Genomic DNA, 18,885 nt, shown 5'->3' with positions numbered 1-18,885 from the left:
GAAACTTAAGAGCAAACTCAAAATCAATGCAAGAGAAACCACCTAGTAATTACACCTGAGCATTCAGTTTTGCACCACAGCCCCCATAGAAAATATTGAAAATCCTTAAATTCTCATGGAAGTACGTTCATTATTGTACAAACTTATTCTAAAGTTCTCCCTCTTTGTCTCTTAAATGCTTTGCTTCAAAGTTGTTAATACACACTGTTGTAGCCTGGAGTTGGAATTCTAAAAGCTACAATTCTAGTTTTGACATCTGCTGTCTAGCTGTGCAACTTTCCTTAATTCATTTATGTGTATAATTAATGAGTTTTATATGTAAACATCGACAGCCTAGGCATCATGCTCTAGGTTCCTTCTTCGGTGCTTTGACTTACCTATAATAATCCTCTTATTCCTCTCTACTTCTTAGAATCCTGGCCATCCTTCAAAGACCAGTTCCTTCCCCTACCTTTTCCTGATTTCTGCAGTGCATGAATATCTAAATAAACATAGCACTTGATATCTAGACCAGAATGGTACTTATATTTTGCCCTGTGTTGCTTGTTTTCTTTTAATGCAGATCGCTCCAATTTATTTATTTTTAACGATTTTATTTATTTATTCATGAAAGATACAGAGAGAGAGAGAGAGAGGGAGGGAGGCAAAGACACAGGCAGAAGGAGAAGCAGGCTCCACGCAGGGAGCCCGATGTGGGACTCAATCCTGGGTCTCCAGGGTCATGCCCTGGGCGGAAGGCAGATGCTCAACTGCAGAGCCACCCATGTGTCCCAAATCTCCCCAATTTAAATGTATACAAAAGATATCATTTATTTATTATTTTTTTCATTGATTTTTTTAAAGTGTCCTTTCTACTACATTCATAGCTGTGTGTTGGTTGCTTCTTTAAATGGAGCCATGATATCTTCTTCTTAACTGATCTTGGTAGTCCTATTTCACAGCCACAGCTTACTGTAGCACCACATGTAGATGCAATTTGTGTAGGGCAGCTCTAGAGAGACTTATTAGGCTCTTGTTGAGAATAGACGATTTTATTCTTTTAACTAGGAAACATTGAGAAACGGATGAGAGATGAGATAGAAAACCAATAGAGTCCCAAACTGACAATTTTATTTCTAATATTAAAGAACACTGAGGTGCTTCCTTAGTGCAGTAGGCAGTGTATCAGTCTCTTAAAAAATAGTGCTTTGAGTGTGGTTTCATTTATGTCACAAAAAAAAAAACAAAACAGGAAATGTACAAGTATGTTTCGGAATGCTAATCGGCTGCGTTACACTTGACAAAATCCGGTGAGAACTGGAATTTGAAAATCGCTGCTCACGCGGTAGTGTAGAGAGGTCTTGACGTTGCTTTGTTTCCTTTCTTAACAGTTTATTGGAGTAAATGATGACTGGATTCTGTCAAGAGTTCAGATTAGGAGTCAGCAAGTTGGAGGCGACGGGCCATGTTCCCCGTCAGCTTCTCACTCATTGTCTTGCAGGGCTGATAGCGATAAAGCTGGTGTCCAGTCTAACGGTGGCATTTGTGGGGATTAATTAGCTGGAAATGCACACTCGCGTCCGGAGAATAACGCATTCTCCATTAGATACCGTGTTCATTTTAGCCGAAAGCATTCCCACGCTGCACCCCCACTCCCTTGCCATGGAAGCTGCGCTGGAGACTTGCAACAAACCCGGGTCCCCAGCTCTCTGCTATCACCAAATACCGACGTCCTTGGCACAGCGCAGAGGCTCGCGTGCTCGGGAGGGAAAGGGCTTCTGCCCTCGGGCTCTAAGATTATCCGGGCTCCGCCATACGGAGCTCTGACTCTCACCGACCTAAACATCAGACAAGTGGGTTGGGTGAGGCGGCACGAAGGAAGCCCACCGTCCAACAACCTGGACAGCTATAGGAGCAGACCCGCGGCTCGCGACAGCTGACTCAGCTGCGACGACGGGGCTAGCCGCAGCGGCGTAACCAGATCCGGCAGACGCGGCGGCACGCACCGGTCCCGCCGCCGAGCCACCGCGCCACCGCGCCACCGCGCCGGGCGACCGAGGCCGCAGCCAGGCACGCGACCGACCGCGCCGGCGCCCACCCCGTCCGGCCGCAGGCGAGCTCAGCAAGTTGGCGGCGCGCAGCCCGAGGCCTCAGAGGGGTGGCACGCGGCGGCGGCGCGGCGCTGACTCAGCCCGGGCTCCCAGCCCGGCCGCAGCAGCCGCAGCAGCCACCCGAGCAGTCGGCGGGGCACGAGGCCACCCCTGCCTGCGGCCCCACCCCGCCGCACCCGAGGCCGCGCAGCGTCACAGAGCGCATGCGTGCCGCGGGGGATGCCGGGAGCGCGCAGTGGCGGCACCGGCGGCGACAGCAGTCACAGCGGAGACTCCAGCGGGGACGCGAGCGGGGCGGTGACCGTGTGGGAGGTGGTCTCACTCTTGGGGAAGCTGCTGGGCACCGTCGCCGCGCTGAAGGTGGTTCTGTACCTGCTCCGGGTGTGCTTAGCGATGGCCTGGAAATCCGGCGGCGCCAGCCACTCGGAGCTAATCCACAATCTCCGCAGTAAGTGCCACCCCCGCCCCGTGTGGGGCAACTGGGCCAGGCTAGGCCCGGACTGGGTCCCCCTGGGCCGCCGGAACGCTCTGCCTACGCCCCCACCGGTGCGGGCTGGAGGGTTCGGCGCAGGCTGGCGCCAGCAGTGTCGAACGGCGTGCGCTTGCGATGGCCTCCCCCGGGACCTGTCACTCATTGGCGACGTGGACGGGAAGGGCAGGGAAGGAGCCACCGGCAGCTCTTGGTGGGGCAGGGGCAGGGGCAGGCGTCGCCCCACGGGCCTGGGGGAAGGGCTGCGGCACAGGTGGTGGGGCTGTCACTCGAGTCCGCCGCCTGCTCGGTCGGGTCTGGCGGGCGAGGGGCGTGCCCTGGGGGGGGGGGGGGGGATGTTGGCCTGACCCGGAGGCTGGGCTGGATCCGAGGCGACCCCACCCTCGACCCCCGCGTCTGTCTCGCCTTCCTCCTCTCTAATAATCGGCCACGCTGCTAGCATTCTCTCCTTCCTATACTGCCTCCCCCGCCCTCCGTTTTTTCCTCTGGAGGGAGATGCCACCGTCTGATACAGGCGAGGGGAGGGAGGGAAAGATGAGAGTATTGTCATTGCGGATGCTGGGAGAAATTTCTGGGGCAGCTGTCCAGTGGAAATGTTCGCGGGGGACGGAGGAAGAAAGAATCAGAAACGCTCTTCCCGAGAGACTTGTATTTTGAGAGCTTTTAGAGATCCTGGGATCCAACCAGCGAGTGTGTGTGTGTGTGTGTGTGTGTGTGTGTGTGTGGAATGTTCTAGCTTTATTTCAAGGCAGTTTCTTTATATCATTCTCTTTAGTTATTGTATTCCTTCCTTTTACGATAATTTTAGGGTGGGATGAGTGCTGTGTTACTCTCTGTTTTTAGATCGAGATGCAGTGTTGCTGTCTGGTTGGGAGACCAGAAGGACCGCGCTCCCTAATACCTTAACTCTAGTCAGAATTCATAGCACTCTGTTTGCCACCGACTTGGCGAATAATCGTACTCTGCCCACGTGGTATTTTTTAATTGTCGTATGTTATTTAGCTTTTCTTGTGCTTGTCATGTTTCCTAATTCGATTTGTAACCTCCTCGAGGGCTAGGACTTTTTTTTTTTTTTTTTTGATCTTTGAACTCTCTCAATACTCATACCTTTTTTCATAAATGCAATTAAATATACATTATATGCTTGGATCTGTGCTAGGAATACCAAGGTAAGTGAGAGAAATGAATATCCTTGTCTGGCACATGATTAGTACTTAATAGTCATTTGACTTTTTTTTTTTTTGCAGTATTTAAAAGTTTTGAAATTGTGTCCTTTGCATTTAGTGATGAAAAATGTTTAGATTTCAAAATTCTGTCAAGCATTGCCAGTGTTCACTTTATGGAAGGATATTTGAGTGGAAGTGGGTATTTATATGCTGAGACAGTGTTTTTAAGTGTGATTTAGGTTCCCATGGATTACACATAAGCTCAGTATGTTGTAAATATTTTAATAACATTTCTTAAAATGATCTAGTGCCTGCTTTTTCAGTGTACACGTCCAAAACATTCTATGCACAAATTATGATTAAGTAATTTTCCACTGGTAAATTATCACAGGAGATACTTGGCTATGGCAGAAATTTGTAATCATGCTCTTCATGACTCTTCTTTTGGGGCCAAACTTGTAAGTCAAAACTAGCTCTTTTCCCAGTGGTTTTATAATCATTTTATTGCATCGTGTTATTATTCCTAGCTGAAACGTTTAAGGATGTTTTTCTGTCAGAAAATTTAATAATAAGTATTTAACATACATGGATGTTAATACTGCAAATATTTAATCTTATACTGTATCCATGATTCATGATAGGAAATTAGAGTGCTCAAAATGTGTAGCCTCTTGTGACACTTGTGCAGTGTTAGTTTACTTTCTGAATTCTAGCTAATAGACTTCATTTCTATTTATTAGTTTATTATGAAAGTACTATTTTCTCATGTGAGAATTTCAACTGGCACAACATTTGAAAATTTCTCCCTTTTCCTAGTTATTCTACTGTTGTGTGTTGTGTGTTCCTCCTAACTTAAAGGCTTCTAGTTGAATCTTTAGAAAAAGATTAAAGTGTGATTATATTGTGGAATAACTATATTGTACCCTTAAAACTAATATAGTGCTAAACTGTTAACTATACTGGAATTAAAATAAAAGACTTAAAAGACATGTTATGTTGATGTTGAACTGAAAAACGATCTGCAGATCTGAAGAGGAAGCAAATTATAGTGTACATTAAAAAAAATAAAGTTCATGATTGCTTTAATTTTAATACTATAATCATATTGAAAATACTGAGTTTTCCTTTTATAAGATGTCATAATAGAAATATGGTTGTGTATGATTTCATAGTTGATAAATCATTTACGGAATATTGTAGAATGTATATGGTATATCTCATAACATTTCATAGTTTATATTATGACAACCACTCTTTTAAAAAAATATTTTATTGATTTATTTGAGAGAGATAGGGAGCGCGTGCGCACGGGAGGGGGAAGGGGCAGAGGGAGAAGGAGAAACAGACTTACACAGAGCAGGGAGCCTAACACAGGGCTGGATCCCAGCACCCTGGGATCATGACCTGAGCCGAAGGTGGACGCATAACCAACTAAGCCACTCTGACAACCACTCTTAAGTAACTTAGAACAGTGGTATAAAACTTGAGCATACTTCAGAATCTCCTGGATCACCTGGAGAACTAGTTAAAATACAGACTGCTGTGGCTCAAGAATTCGTATTTTTTAAAAATCGATTAATTCTTTTTAAGTAGGCTCTATGCCCAATGTGGAGTTTGAACTTATAATCCTGAAATTAAGAGTCACATGCTCCACCAACTGAGCCATCCAGGTGCTCCCAGGAATTTGTGTTTTTGTCAGGTTCCTAAGTAATACTGCTACTGGTCTGGGGACCACGCTTTGAGAATCACTAACACAGAGAATTGAAAATTATGAATTAAACTCTGCCGCTGTTTTAGCCAAATTATTTTTAAGCTTTATAATAAAGTCTTGGGGAAAAAGTGTCTATAACAGTTCTGCTCATTAGAGCTCTCTGTAAAGTCTATATCTCCCCTGTTCAGTATGGTAACCACTAGCTATTTGTGGCATTCAGCATTTGAAATGTGGTTAAGACATCAGAGGAACTAGATTTTTTTTTTTTTTTTTTACGATTTTATTTATTTATTCATGAGAGACACAGAAAAAGAGAGAGGCAGAGACACAGGCAGAGGGAGAAGCAGGCTCCATGCAGGAAGCCTGACATGGGACTCTATCCTGGGTCTCCAGGGTCATGCCCTGGGGTGAAGGCGGCTCTAAACCGCTGAGCCACCCAGGCTGCCCAGGAACTGAATTTTTATATTATTTAACTTAACTAGCCACCTGTGGCTAAGGGCTACCATATTGGACAGTGTAGGTCTATAGAAATGAAGAATATGGTTATTTTATAATTATGAGCTGATAATGTACTCTTAAATTAACTGAAAACAACTATGAGCCTGTTTAATCCAGGAAATGTGACAATTTAAGAAGTAATGCTTAAGTTAAAATTTATTTTATTTTTTTTTAATTTTTTTTTTAAATTTATTTATGATAGTCACACACAGAGAGAGAGAGAGGCAGAGACACAGGCAGAGGGAGAAGCAGGCTCCATGCACCGGGAGCCCGACGCGGGATTCGATCCTGGGTCTCCAGGATCGCGCCCTGGGCCAAAGGCAGGCGCCAAACCGCTGCGCCACCCAGGGATCCCTAAAATTTATTTTATACTTTTATTGGGATAATATCAAGCCATGGTAAAAGTTTGGAAAAGATGGGGACAGGGGTGGATGATATTGAGAAAGGTGGTCTCCTAGAGCAGAGTGTCTAAACCTGAGCATTTGTAAATGGTTAACTCTTAATTTGTTAGATTTTAAATGCTATACTGGCCATATAGAACAACTTATTTTTTTAACCTAGTTTTGTTTGTTAAAAAAATTCAATCCACTGCTCTAATATTTCAGTTTTTACTTTGTATTCTTGATTGTGTCATTTTGTATATACTATAATGTTTACAGGATTTGTCAGTCAACTGATATTTAGCTATCTTCTATATGCCAAACACTAGAGTTACAGCACTGAACAAAACATATATTCTCTCTTGTAGATTGCTTCTAATGGGAACAGACGAGTTACAATACCTAGTATGTCACATGATAATGTGACAGAGCAGGGAAGGAGGACTGGGAGTGTTGGGTGTGAAGTTTGCAGTTGTGGGAGGGAAGGCCTCAGTAAGGTGTCACTTGAGCAAAGAATTAGTTGAGGGGAAGAAATTCTAGCTAGGCAGATAGAGCCAGGGGACAGGCATTGCAAGCAGAGAAAATTACATGTGCTAGATTTGGATTTCGGGTATTCGAGAAAGATTGGAGTCAAGGATATGACAGTAAGGTTTGGGCCTGGGCAATTGGAATGATTTGCCATTTTCTGAGTTAGAAATAATGAGTGAGTGAGCAGCAGGGACTTTCAGGTGGTGGGGAGGAGGTGTGCAAGGAGGTGTAGGAGAGCAGGAGTTTATTTTTGGGGATGTTGTATTTGAGGTGCTTAGAAGACATTTCAGTGGAGACCTTGAGTAGGCATTTTTTTTTTTTTAAGATTTTATTTATCTATGAGAGACACACAGAAGAGAGAGAGAGAGAGGCAGAGGGAGAAGCAGGCTTCATGCAGGGAGCCTAACATGGGACCCGATCCCAGGTCTCCAGGATCATGCCCCAGACTGAAGGCGGTGCTAAACCGCTGAGCCACGTGGGCTACCCTTGAGTAAGCATTTGGATAAGAATTATGATAATTTGTAATTTTTGTATCCTTATTTATTGCTGCAAATAAATTGGAATAATTTTCTTTTTCTATTTAGTGTCAGTTCTTAGCCACTAATAGCGTAACTTGTGGAAAAGACAATATTCCGTTAGTTTTATCATGTGTGTTCATGGGCCAAATAGAACCAGCTAAGAAAATCCTAAGGGGGATCCCTGGGTGGCCCAGCGGTTTGGCACCTGCCTTTGGCCCAGGGCGTGACCCTGGAGACACGGGATCAAGTCCCACATCAGGCTCCCTGTGTGGAGCCTGCTTCTCCCTCTGCCTGTGTCTCTGCCTCTCTCTCTGTGTGTCTCTTAAGAATAAATAAATAAAACCTTAAAAAAAAAGAAAAAGAAAAAGAAAATCCTAAGGGATTGTTTTCAAAAATTGGGATTTGATTAAAATCCAGAAAATAGGGCAGCCCGGGTGGCTCAGCGGTTTAGCGCTGTCCGTCTTCCGCCCCGGGTGTGATCCTGGAGACCCGGGATCGAGTCCCATGTCGGGCTCCCTGCATGGAGCCTGCTTCTCCCTCTGCCTGTGTCTGTGCCTCTGTGTGTGTGTGTGTGTGTCTCATGAATAAATAGATGAAATCTTTAAAAAAAAATCCAGAAAATACCTCATTTTTATTTGTTTCAAGTCAATCTTACAGGTACATAAGTAAACTTAGATTGAATAAGATTTAATTTATATGATAAGGGGCTTTGATATCAGTGTGTCTACTTAAAACAATTAAAATTAAATGAAATTAAAAATTCAGTTTCTCAGTCATACTAACCATATTTTTCAAGAGCTCAATAGCCACATGAGGCTGTAGGCTGCCTATTAGTGCAGACATAGGCCATTTCCATCATCTTAAGTTCTATCGGACAGCACTAGATCTAGATGTATTATATTACATTCTATTTAATGTGGTCCACATTAAATATACTGTTTCACATATACTGTTCCACTGTTCCACATATTTTTATTAGTACTACATTTAGTTTTGGCCAACATGCTTTACAAGTAGCAGTGAAAAAAACAAAAGATTATTAGGGGAGTGATCAAGATGATGAGAGTTGGCATTTTTATATGGTGATTTGATGCGATTGAGGTGGTTTGATTTAGCAATGAGAAAGCTTAAGAGAGCAAGTGTTTAAATATTTTAGGAAATTTGTGTAGTAGAGGGTCAAACCAGGACAAATGGAAGGCAAATTTTGGCTCATTATAAGGAAGTATTCACAAAGCTATCCTAACAAAGAGTTGTCTTTGAAAAATAATGTTTTCTGTCACTGGATATGTTGAAGCAAAGAATGGTTGATCATTTCTCTATAAGGGATATCATAGAAGAGATCTGCCATCAGCTTTGATTGTGCACTAAACCCCTAAAGATCCTTCCAAATCCAAGATTCTGTGTTTTCAGTTGCATCATGGATTCTGTAAAATCAGCTGTAGAATGTGTGTGATTTAGGAGAGAGACACAGAAGTTAACATTTGGTTACCTGTATTTTAGAGTTTTGTATAACATTTTAGTTTGTCAAATGTGAGGAGTCCAGGTAACATCCTCCTTTAAGAGATAATGTCAAAATAAATAGTTAACTTGATGTATCTATTAGGAGTAACAGCAGTCCAGGGAAAGTTGTGTTATTTCTTTCTGAATTATCTGACACAGAGTGCTACATTACTTTCAAGTATACAACATAGTGACTCAACAAATCTAGTAAGAAAAATGTATTTTTAAATAAACTCTAGTACTTAGATGATATGCTTTATCATAAGTTGCCAGCCATCATGTGGAATTCTTCTTTGACTATAGTGTGAATTTAAACCTAATCTCTTTCAGACTTTCTATATCAAAAGTGTGTCAAGTTCTGCTTACATCTTACCGTTCCTAATCATTCTAGGTAGGAAATAAAAGGTGACCAGTTTGTTCATTTCTTATTGTTTTTCCTGGCATGTTGATAGTTGAGAAGGAATATAGACTAGATGATTAACAACTGTTTAAGTCACATAAAGTAGAATAATGTAACATAATCTTTTTTTTATTGAGATGTAACTTTGTAGCAAGTTTAGAGACACTTGTTTGAAGTCCATGGCAGTGTTCCCTGCTTCATATCAACACAGGCTTTCTTCCTTTTCAATTCTGCCAGAGTTGCTTCCGTTCTTCTATTCTCCCAGACTAAAAATCTTGGAGTAGTCATTGATTCTTTCAGACTGTCACCATATTAACTCAGCATTTTTTTTTTAAGATTTTATTTATTTATTCAAGAGACACACACACAGAGAGAGAGAGGCATAGACATGGAGAGAGAAGCAGGCTCCTCGCAGGAAGCCGGATGGGGGACTCAGTCCCTGGACTCCGGGATGATGCCCTGGGCTGAAGACAGATGCTGAACCGCTGAGCCACCCAGGCATCCCTAACTCAGCAGTTCTTATGGATACCTTTCCTAGCCATCGCTTCTACTGTATTTTCTTTGGTACTCTTCCAGCCTGGATCCTTAGTCCACACTTGGAATGATACACCTCCAAGTGTCTAGATAGGTTGTCACATTCTCAGTGTCCCTCCCCTCAGCTCTGTTCTACACATTACGCAGAAAGTCACTTGCCTGCCCAGGCTTCCTGTTGCTTACTGTATTAAATGTAAACACCTCTTGCTTAGCTTTTAGGCCTCTTTAGGGTATTATACAGCCTATTCCCATGCTCCAACTCTAATCCTATTCTTCAGACTGATCTTGTTTTCCTCTTCAGATACTGTGTGCATTAGGGTACCTGTTCAGCTGCTATAACAAAGACCAAAATAACAATGGCTTAAACAAAATCAGTTTCTATCTTCTGTAACAACCCAAGTATAAGCAATTCAGAGCTAATAGTGTGGTTCCACAGTGTTGAGGACCTGGGTTCCGTCTCTCTTGTGCTTCCTAAAGTCTTCCCCTCATCTGAAAGGTTGAAGATAGTTTACCTCCATCATTTCCATATTCCAGCCAGTGGGGAGAAGAATGGGAAAAGAGAAAAACCTCCATTCCTTTCTAAGGGGATGATCTGGAAATTGCATACAAATTTCTGTGTATGTTCCATTGACAGGAACTTTATTGTAAGACTACACATAACTACAGAGAGGCTAAGTAATGCACCCAGCTAAAATTCTACCACTGTGGGATCCCTGGGTGGCGCAGCGGTTTAGCGCCTGCCTTTGGCCCAGGGCGCGATCCTGGAGACCCGGGATCGAGTCCCACGTCGGGCTCCCGGTACATGGAGCCTGCTTCTCCCTCTGCCTGTGTCTCTGCCTCTCTGTGTGTGTGTGTGTGTGTGTGTGTGTGTGTGTGTGACTATCATAAAAAAAAAAATTCTACCACTGTGAAGGAAAAGGAGTCCCCTGCCACATCTTACATCATGCTAATTGGAGGGGTCTGTGTGTGTGTGTGTATTGTATATATATCTATATAAATCATACTGTTTGTGATTACAAGGTTAGGAGAATTAGGATTAATTTTTATTTTTTAAAAAACCATTCATTCATTCATTCATTCATTCATTCATTCATTCATCTGTTTTCTAAGTAGGCTCCACACCCAGCGTGGAACCCAACATGGGGCTTGAACTAACCACCCCAAGATCAAGACCTGAATGGAGATCAAGAGTTGGACACTTTAACCAACTGAGCCACCCAGGTGCCCCAAGGTTAATTTTTAGTCAAGTAATATATGGACATGATTAAAAGATAAAATCATACACATAGGCTTCTATTGAAAAAAAAATAATTGTTTGGCTCCATTCCTCTCCACCTCTAGACTCATTGCGTAGAGGGAACCACTTTTAACTATTTTTTTTTTTTAAGATTTTATTTATTTATTCATGAGAGAGACGGGGGGGGGGGTGGGGAGGTAGAGACACTGGCAGAGGGAGAAGCAGGCTCCATGCAGAGAGCCTGATTAACTACATTTTTTGGTTCTTCTGGTGATTATCTTCATGTCTTTAAATCATGTGGTTAAATAGTCATTACTTGTTTTATCAGCTTTAGACATTTTCTGTTAACCTTCTGCTGAGATGGATTAGTATGTACACCCTGCACACCCACCCTTCCCCCATATGGTTATACTTTTTTGCTTCCTTTTTTGTGGTTACCTTAAGTAATATACTTTAACCTCAGTTTCTTGTTCCATAATTTATAAACTAACACTACCTCTGGTAACCCTTCTACTCTGAAAGAAAAGATACTAGGAGTTCTCCCTCTGATTTTCCAACTTATTAGTGGCTCTTTTACATTGTCAAAGTTGATAATTTGCATTTTGTTCTGAGCAGTAAATAAGTTCAGATTTTGTTGATTTTTTAAGTGCTGAAAATCAGTAGTTATCGATGGTATGGCTATGTCAGCATTTGGCTGGGTTATGTAGTCAGCTGTGAGTTTATTCCCTGCTTTCTGTTTCTAATATCGTAGATCCCTCCACTATTGTAGAGGAATAGTCAGATATTTTTCCTTGTTTTTCCATTCAATCAGTTGCTTGAAATCATGTCATAAATCATGATTCTTACAGCATTTTTTTTCTGCACCCTTCCCCATCCTTCCAGTTGAGAGAAACAGACACCTTTACATGGTTATAATCTTTTCAAGTTTTTTATTATTTGGCTTATGGCTTGAATTCTATTGCATTTTCCTTTTTGAATCCTACTAACTTCTCCTTTGGATCAATTGCATATTTGGACCAACATTAGCCATTATTATAATTATTTAATTTAATTAAGGCCCTTGGTCCCTAGAGTGCAAGAAGATTGGGTATGGGTGGTTCTAAAGCTGTTCACTATTTCAGAAAGACTAAGGATAATCATACACTTACTTGTAATTAGGCTATATATGAGAACTAAAACATTAAATTATTTTGCTGTTCAATAAAAATATTTCAGGGAGCTGGCAGTTGTATACATCAAATTACCAAAAATGGCAAAATAAGTTAATAACTTAGTAAATGTAGCTTATTTTAGGCATCTTTCAAAATGCAGAATTGGGGGCAAAAATAAAAAGCATCTTGTGTTGAAAATTTTGGAAACCACCCAGTAATGGCCTAATAGAGCTTGATTCTGAGCCTTGATGTGTACAGCTTATTAATAAATAGTGACATGCTTTTAAAAACCATTTAGGGGGCACCTGGGTGACTCAGTCAGTTAAGTGTCTGACTCTTGATTTCAGCTCAGGTCATGAACTCACGGTTGCTGGGCCTGGAGCCTGCTTAAGTTTCTCCCCTTCTGTTGCACATTCTCTTTCTCTTTAAAAAAAAAAAAAAAACAACAACAACTGTAATTTGAAAAATTTGACAAGTACAGTTGTGTAACCAACACTAATGATATAGAACAGGGGTCAGCAAACTACAGCCTTCAAGCCAATCTGTTCTTTTGTCTGTATTTATTGATAAAGGTATTTATTTATTTTAGAGAAAGAGCACACATGTGTGGGCAGGCCAGGGGAGGGGCAGAGGGAGAGAGAGAATCCTGAAGCAGACTCCTGACCGAGCATGAAGCCCAATGTGGGGCCCAATCCCAGGACATTGAGCCACCAATTCAGTGACCTATTGAACCTCCCAGGCATCCTTATTGTCTGCTTTTAGAAATAAAGATTTATGTTAACACAGCCTTTTTTGATATTGTTTGTGGTTGTTCCCATACTACTTTGATAGAGGTGAGTTGTTTCAACAGAGAGTTTTTGGCCTGCAAAGCCTGAAATATTTACTATTTGGACTTTTATGTAAGCTTGCTAATCTCTAATATAGTTCTTTTTCCTCGTGCCCTTTTGCAATTAATCTACTCCTTTTATCTCTAGCAGTCATAGATCAGCCTTCTGCCGTTATGGTTTTGACTTTTCTAGAATTTGATATAAATGGAACCATATAGTATATAGTCTCCTTATGTGGCTTCTTTTACTGAGATTAGTACTTTTGAGGATTATCCATGTTGTTGAATGTATTGGTAGTTTGTTTTTTCTTTTTTTTATTGTTGTTGGGTTTTAATTTTTTTTCTTTTAGTAAGCTCTATGCCCAATGTTGGGCTTAAACTCATGATCCTGAGATCAAGAGTTGCATGCTCTGTGTACCAAGCCAACCAGATGTCTCAGTAGTTTGCTTCTTTTAATTGTTGATCTTTCTTTCTTTCCTTTCTTTCTTTTTCTTTCTTCTTCTTTCTTTCTTTCTTTCTTTCTTTCTTTCTTTCTTTTTCTTTCTTTTCCTTTCCTTTCCTTTCCTTTCCTTTCCTTTCCTTTCCTTTCCTTTCCTTTCCTTTCCTTTCCTTTCTCCTTTCCTTTCTCCTTTCCTTTTTCCTTTCCTTTTTCCTTTCCTTTTTCCTTTCCTTTTTCCTTTCCTTTTTCCTTTCCTTTTTCCTTAGGAAAAAGGTCTGACTTTTCCTTAGTCAGACCTATTCTAGGGCTTGATCCCAGGATCCTGAGATCATGACCTGAGCCAAAACCAAGAGTCAGATGCTTAACCAACCAAGCCAGACAGGCACCCTTGCACTTTCTTTTTTTGAATTTTCTTGAAAATGTTGCTTCATTCTTGCTTTGCTTTGAATTTTGCTCTTAGGAAATCTGATGGTTGCCTAATTTTTTTTTTTTTTTAACTCTTCTTAGGTAATTCGAATTTTTTGCCTTGAGGCTCTGAGGGTTTTTTCTATGCCTTTAAAGTCTGAAAAAGTTTTTGGTGTTGTTGTCATTTGTTTTAGAGAGAGTATACCTTGAACTTGGGCTTGGGGTGGGGTGGGGGAAGAGGAAGGGCAGAGGGAGGAGGAGAGAGAATCTTAAGCAGGCTCCATGCCAAGTGCAGTGGAGCTCCATCTTAGTACCCTGAGATCATGACGTGGGTTGAAATCAAAAGTTCGATGCTTAACCAACTGAGCCACCAGGTGCCCCGAAAGTCTGATAGTTTTATTAGTAAATGTCATGAGCTTGATTTTTTTCCTGGTGATAGTTTTACATACTGCCTGCGGTTTTCTTGGAAATATAGTTTTATTTTTTATTTTATTTTATTTTTTTAAAGATTTTATTTATTCATGAGAGAGGCAGAGAGAGAGAGGCAGAGACATAGGCAGAGGGAGAGGCAGTCTCCATGAAGGGAGCCCAGTGTGGGACTTGATCCTAGGACTCCAGGACCACACCCTGAGCCAAAGGCAGACGCTCAACCAGTGAGCCACCCAGGTGTCCTTAGAATATAGTTTTAAAATTATTGTTTCCATTTAATCAGCTGAAATGTTTAAAAAATTTTTTAAAGATTTTATTTATTCTTTAAGATTTTCTTTATTTGACAAAAGAGAGAGTGCATGAGAACACAAGCAGGGGGAGTAGGAGAGGGAGAAGCAGGCTCCCCACTGAGCAGGGAGGCAGATGCAAGGCTTCATCTCAGGACCCTGGGATATATGACCTGAGCTGGGATGATGACATGAGCTAAAGGCAGATACTTAACCGACTGAGCCATCCAGGTGCTCCTTATTTATTTATTGGAGAGAGAGAGAGCATGAGTAGGGGAAGTGGCAGAGGGAGATGGAGAATAAGACACCCCACTGAGTGTGGAATCTGACACAGGGCTCAATCCCAGGACCCTAGGATCACAACCTGAGCCAGTCACACACTTAACCAACTGAGCCACCCAGCCCCTCCCCCTTTTTTAAAGATATGTTTATTCATCAAAGACACACACAGAGAGAGAGAGAGAGAGAGAGAGAGAGGCAGACACACAGGCAGAGGGAGAAGCAGGCTTCATTCAGGAAGCCCAATGTGGGACTCTATCCTGGAACCCCGGGATCACTCCCTGAGCCAAAGGCAGATGCTCAACCACTGAGCCACCCAGGTGTCCTTGTTGATTTTTTTTTAATATTTTATTTATTTGATTTTTAAAAGATTGATTGATGATAGACACAGAGAGAGAGAGAGAGAGGCAGAGACACAGGAAGAGGGAGAAGCAGGCTCCATGCCGGGAGCCCGACGCGGGACTCAATCCTGGGACTCCAGGATTGCGCCCTGGGCCAAAGGCAGGCGCTAAACCGCTGAGCCACCCAGGGATCCCCTATTTATTTATTTTAGAGAGAGCTTATGAGCAGAAGTAGAGTGGAGGAGCAGAAGGGGAGGGAGAGCGAGGGAGAAAAAAATCTCAAGTGGACTCCATGATAAGCTTGGAGCACGAGTGGGAGCTCAATCTCATGGCCCAGAGACCATGACCTGAGCCAAAACCAAGGGTTGGATGCTCAATCTGCTGAGCCACCCAGGTGCTCCTCAGCTGAAATGTTTTGATGTGCATTTTGTTTTCTTTTTATAATATCTTTGAATGGAGTTGGGCTTTTTTCTTTTTCCTGTTTTTAGACATTTTGTGGACAGAGTTCCAGGGCACCTTTTTTCAGTATAGCGACTTGCAGTTTCTTTAAAAGATGGTGATGTGTTGGTATTAGTGCTGGGAAAAGGGGAGAGGTCGGCACATCTTCTTGCTCTTTTGTTTCTGCCGGATCCTTAATTATCTTTTCCCTTCATTGCTGCACCAAAAGGCATCATCCTTTCCCTATTTTCTTTTGATTCTCCCCCAGAATCAGAGCCTCTCATGATTGCCACTCCTAGTCTCATTAAAATTTTTTAAGATTTTTAATTTATTTATGAGAGAGAGAGATTGAGCGAGCAAGTGGAGGAACAGAGGGAGAGGGACAAGCAGAGTCCACACTGATTGTGGGGCCCAACATAGGGCTTGGTCTTAGGACCCCAAGATCACAACCTGAGCCAAAACCAAGAGCTGGACACTTAACCAACTGAGCCACCCAGGTGCCCTCATTGAATTTTTTTAAAAAACAGCTTTACTGGGCAGCCTGCGTGGCTCAGCAGTTTAGCACTGCCTTCAGCCCAGGGTGTGATCTGGAGACGTCGGGCTCCCTGCATGGAACCTGCTTCGCCCTCCTGCCTGTGTCTCTGCCTCTCTTTCTCTCTGTTTCTCATGAATAAATAAATAACATCTTTAAAAAAAAACTTTACTAAAGTATACTTTTATACAATATAATTCACCCATTTAAATTGTAAAATTATCTTATCTGTATGATTCTCAGCATGTATCATTGTGTCTGGTGTGTTTTAGACAGTCAGTAAACATACTGAGTGAGCTAATAAGGGCTTTACTGAATAATAACTGTGCATGGTACCAAGAGGGTTATTCAAGTTTAACGTCTTCTATTTAATATCAAAGAACTTATAGTTTATTGGGGGAGCCAAATATAATCCTTATTGACCTTACTTTCCTTCTTGAAAAATTTTTTTTCACTTGGGCTTTGTAACGGTTTATCTATTTTCATCTACCCTTGTGGCTGCTTTTTGTCATAATCTTTTAAGGTTCCACTTCCTTTGCACATCTCGTCAGTGTTCACTTTTGTTTTTCTTCTCTGTGTATCTTCCCTGGCCTCTTGAGTTCACTTGCATTGCTTCACTTCCCATCTACATGACTAGAAGTCTGTATCACTGTGTTAGATCTCTTTCCTGAGCCCCCGATCTACGTGTTCAGTAGACTGGCTCTGCAAATCTCTACTTGTATGGTTTATAGTCACTAACTGAATAAGTTACGCTTCTCCTCCTTAACTCTGAGCCTTCTCCAGGATTTCACAAATCAGTGTCTGATATCAGCATCTCAGCCATTACCCAGAGCTAGTTAGGTATATATTACCTATTAAATAAAACTCAAATCCTTCTACATTTCTTCCTCCTTAATGTCATCACTGAAGACCAGGCTGTGTTTACCTGGGCAATTGCAGCAACTTCCAGTCTTGCTCTCTTCCAGTCCAGTCTCTGCAGTACAGGCATAATAATTATTCTAAAGTACATCTAATCATCTCACTCCTAGCTTAAAATTTTTGCCTCATTCATTTCAGAAAATGGAATCATCAAAACAGATAAAGTATTTGAAGTAATGCTGGCTACAGACCGTTCCCACTATGCAAAATGTAATCCTTATATGGATTCTCCACAATCAATAGGTAAGCTCTGGATTTCTGGAAATGCCACATTTTTACTCATTTACTGTATAATTTTTGTTAAGTAAAAATAGATTGGAACACAGATATTTATCTATTACTACCTTGCTAGTTTGAATTTTATGCCTCAGTTAAATGTCATAATCCCAAACATAGCCATTTCAATAAAATGATGTTATGTATGAAGTACCTTTTCTATTTTTTCAAACTGCATGTAATATATATAGAGAATATTTTAAACATTTTCTTTAAGACATACTTTTAATGAAAATTTAAGTTTAAGCTGAGTGCTAAGTTTTCTTTAGGGCCTTAATGTTGACTAAAGCTATTTTTCACATTAATATTAGTTTTATAAGTCAATATTAAAGGAAGTAAATGTAATTAAGTGGTTACTGACTTCTCTACTTTACTTGCCCTGAATTTTTAGGTTTGTGCTTGGTTTTAGAAAATTCGATATTTAACTCCTTCTCCTGAAGCAGGTTTTGCTGAACTGCTGAGCCTTGGCAGTGGGCGCCTTTGAGGCTTAGAAGGGCCTCAGGATTCAGTCAGCCAGCTGCCATACTTTCTTCTTTTGAAGCACTATGACAGTCAGCAAAGAAGATCCTGGGGAGCTTCTGAACCCCGAAGGCACCTGCTACCACCGCTCAGTGAAAATTGCTTCAGATGCAGAAGCAGGTAAATAAGTTTTGAAAAAGCAGCACTGGAAGAAAAAACTTGAAAGCCAAAAACTAAGAAAAGATTGTAAATTACCACCAGGTGATAGTATACAGAGTAAATTGAGGTCGTTTATTAGTCTCTTAAGCTGCTTCGTTTGCCAGTTGCTCAGTAAGTTGCCAGAAATATGAAGCAATTTAATTTTCAGAGATTTTGCATATTTATTATATGTGGAAGTTTATTTTCTTTTTATAAACCCTGAAAGAGGGACACCTGTGTTGCTTAGTGGTCAAACATTTGCGTTCGGTTCAGGGCATGGTCCCGGAGTTCCAGGATCAAGTCCCACATCAGGCTCCCCTTGAGGAGCCTGCTTCTCCCTCTCCCTGTGTCTCTGCCTTTCTCTCTCTGTGTCTCTCATGAATAAATAAATAAAAATCTTAAAAAAAAAACAAACCCAGAGAGAGAAATCAAGTCATAAACTTACCAACTCAACTTCTTGACATTCTCACTTTCTTAGCTAACTCTATGGGAGAAGAAATTTTCAGAAATAGTGGGAGTGTTATACTAGATAAGCACATTAGGCTTTGGCAGGATTGTATTTTCTCATTTTAACTAAGCTTCTTGACAGTACTCTAAAATGCAAAATAAAAGTTTTATTTCCTTGAGATCATAAAAATAAAAAAAATATTACTATGAAACAGAATTTGTAGATGTTAAAAAAGGAGTTACATGGAGTGTCTGGTATGTTTTTGCAGCTGAGTATGTCAGTAGTTTTCTTCTTCTTTTGCAGGTTTCCAAGCAACAATCAGTGCTCCACACATGGTAAGTTAACTTTGGTCCTTTGGGTATGAGTGGATCACATTTTTCCTGTAAGATTGTTTTCTTCAGTAAAAA

At 41.4% G+C, this 18,885-nt stretch overlaps 1 protein-coding gene across 3 annotated transcripts in view; it reads left to right on the top strand.

Moving 5' to 3' along the window:
• Positions 1-2,016: 2,016 nt before the first annotated feature.
• PCMT1 (protein-L-isoaspartate (D-aspartate) O-methyltransferase) overlaps positions 2,017-18,885 on the top strand; it is a 44,866-nt gene continuing 27,997 nt past the window's right edge. For 2 of the 3 annotated variants that reach the window (XM_025997995.2, XM_072718840.1), the window contains exons 1-3: positions 2,069-2,538; positions 17,236-17,340; positions 18,782-18,813. In XM_025997995.2, the coding sequence (XP_025853780.1) occupies positions 2,310-2,538; positions 17,236-17,340; positions 18,782-18,813 (366 nt within the window). In that variant the 5' untranslated portion in view covers positions 2,069-2,309. Of the gene's footprint in view, positions 2,539-17,235; positions 17,341-18,781; positions 18,814-18,885 lie in introns of all 3 variants that reach the window. The other variant, XM_025997996.2, reaches the window with a different exon arrangement.

The sequence above is a fragment of the Vulpes vulpes genome, chromosome 1 (assembly GCF_048418805.1).
Source record: "Vulpes vulpes isolate BD-2025 chromosome 1, VulVul3, whole genome shotgun sequence".
Lineage (NCBI taxonomy): Eukaryota > Metazoa > Chordata > Mammalia > Carnivora > Canidae > Vulpes > Vulpes vulpes.
Note: the sequence above shows the minus strand (reverse complement) of the source record. Positions and strands in the feature narration are given on the sequence as shown.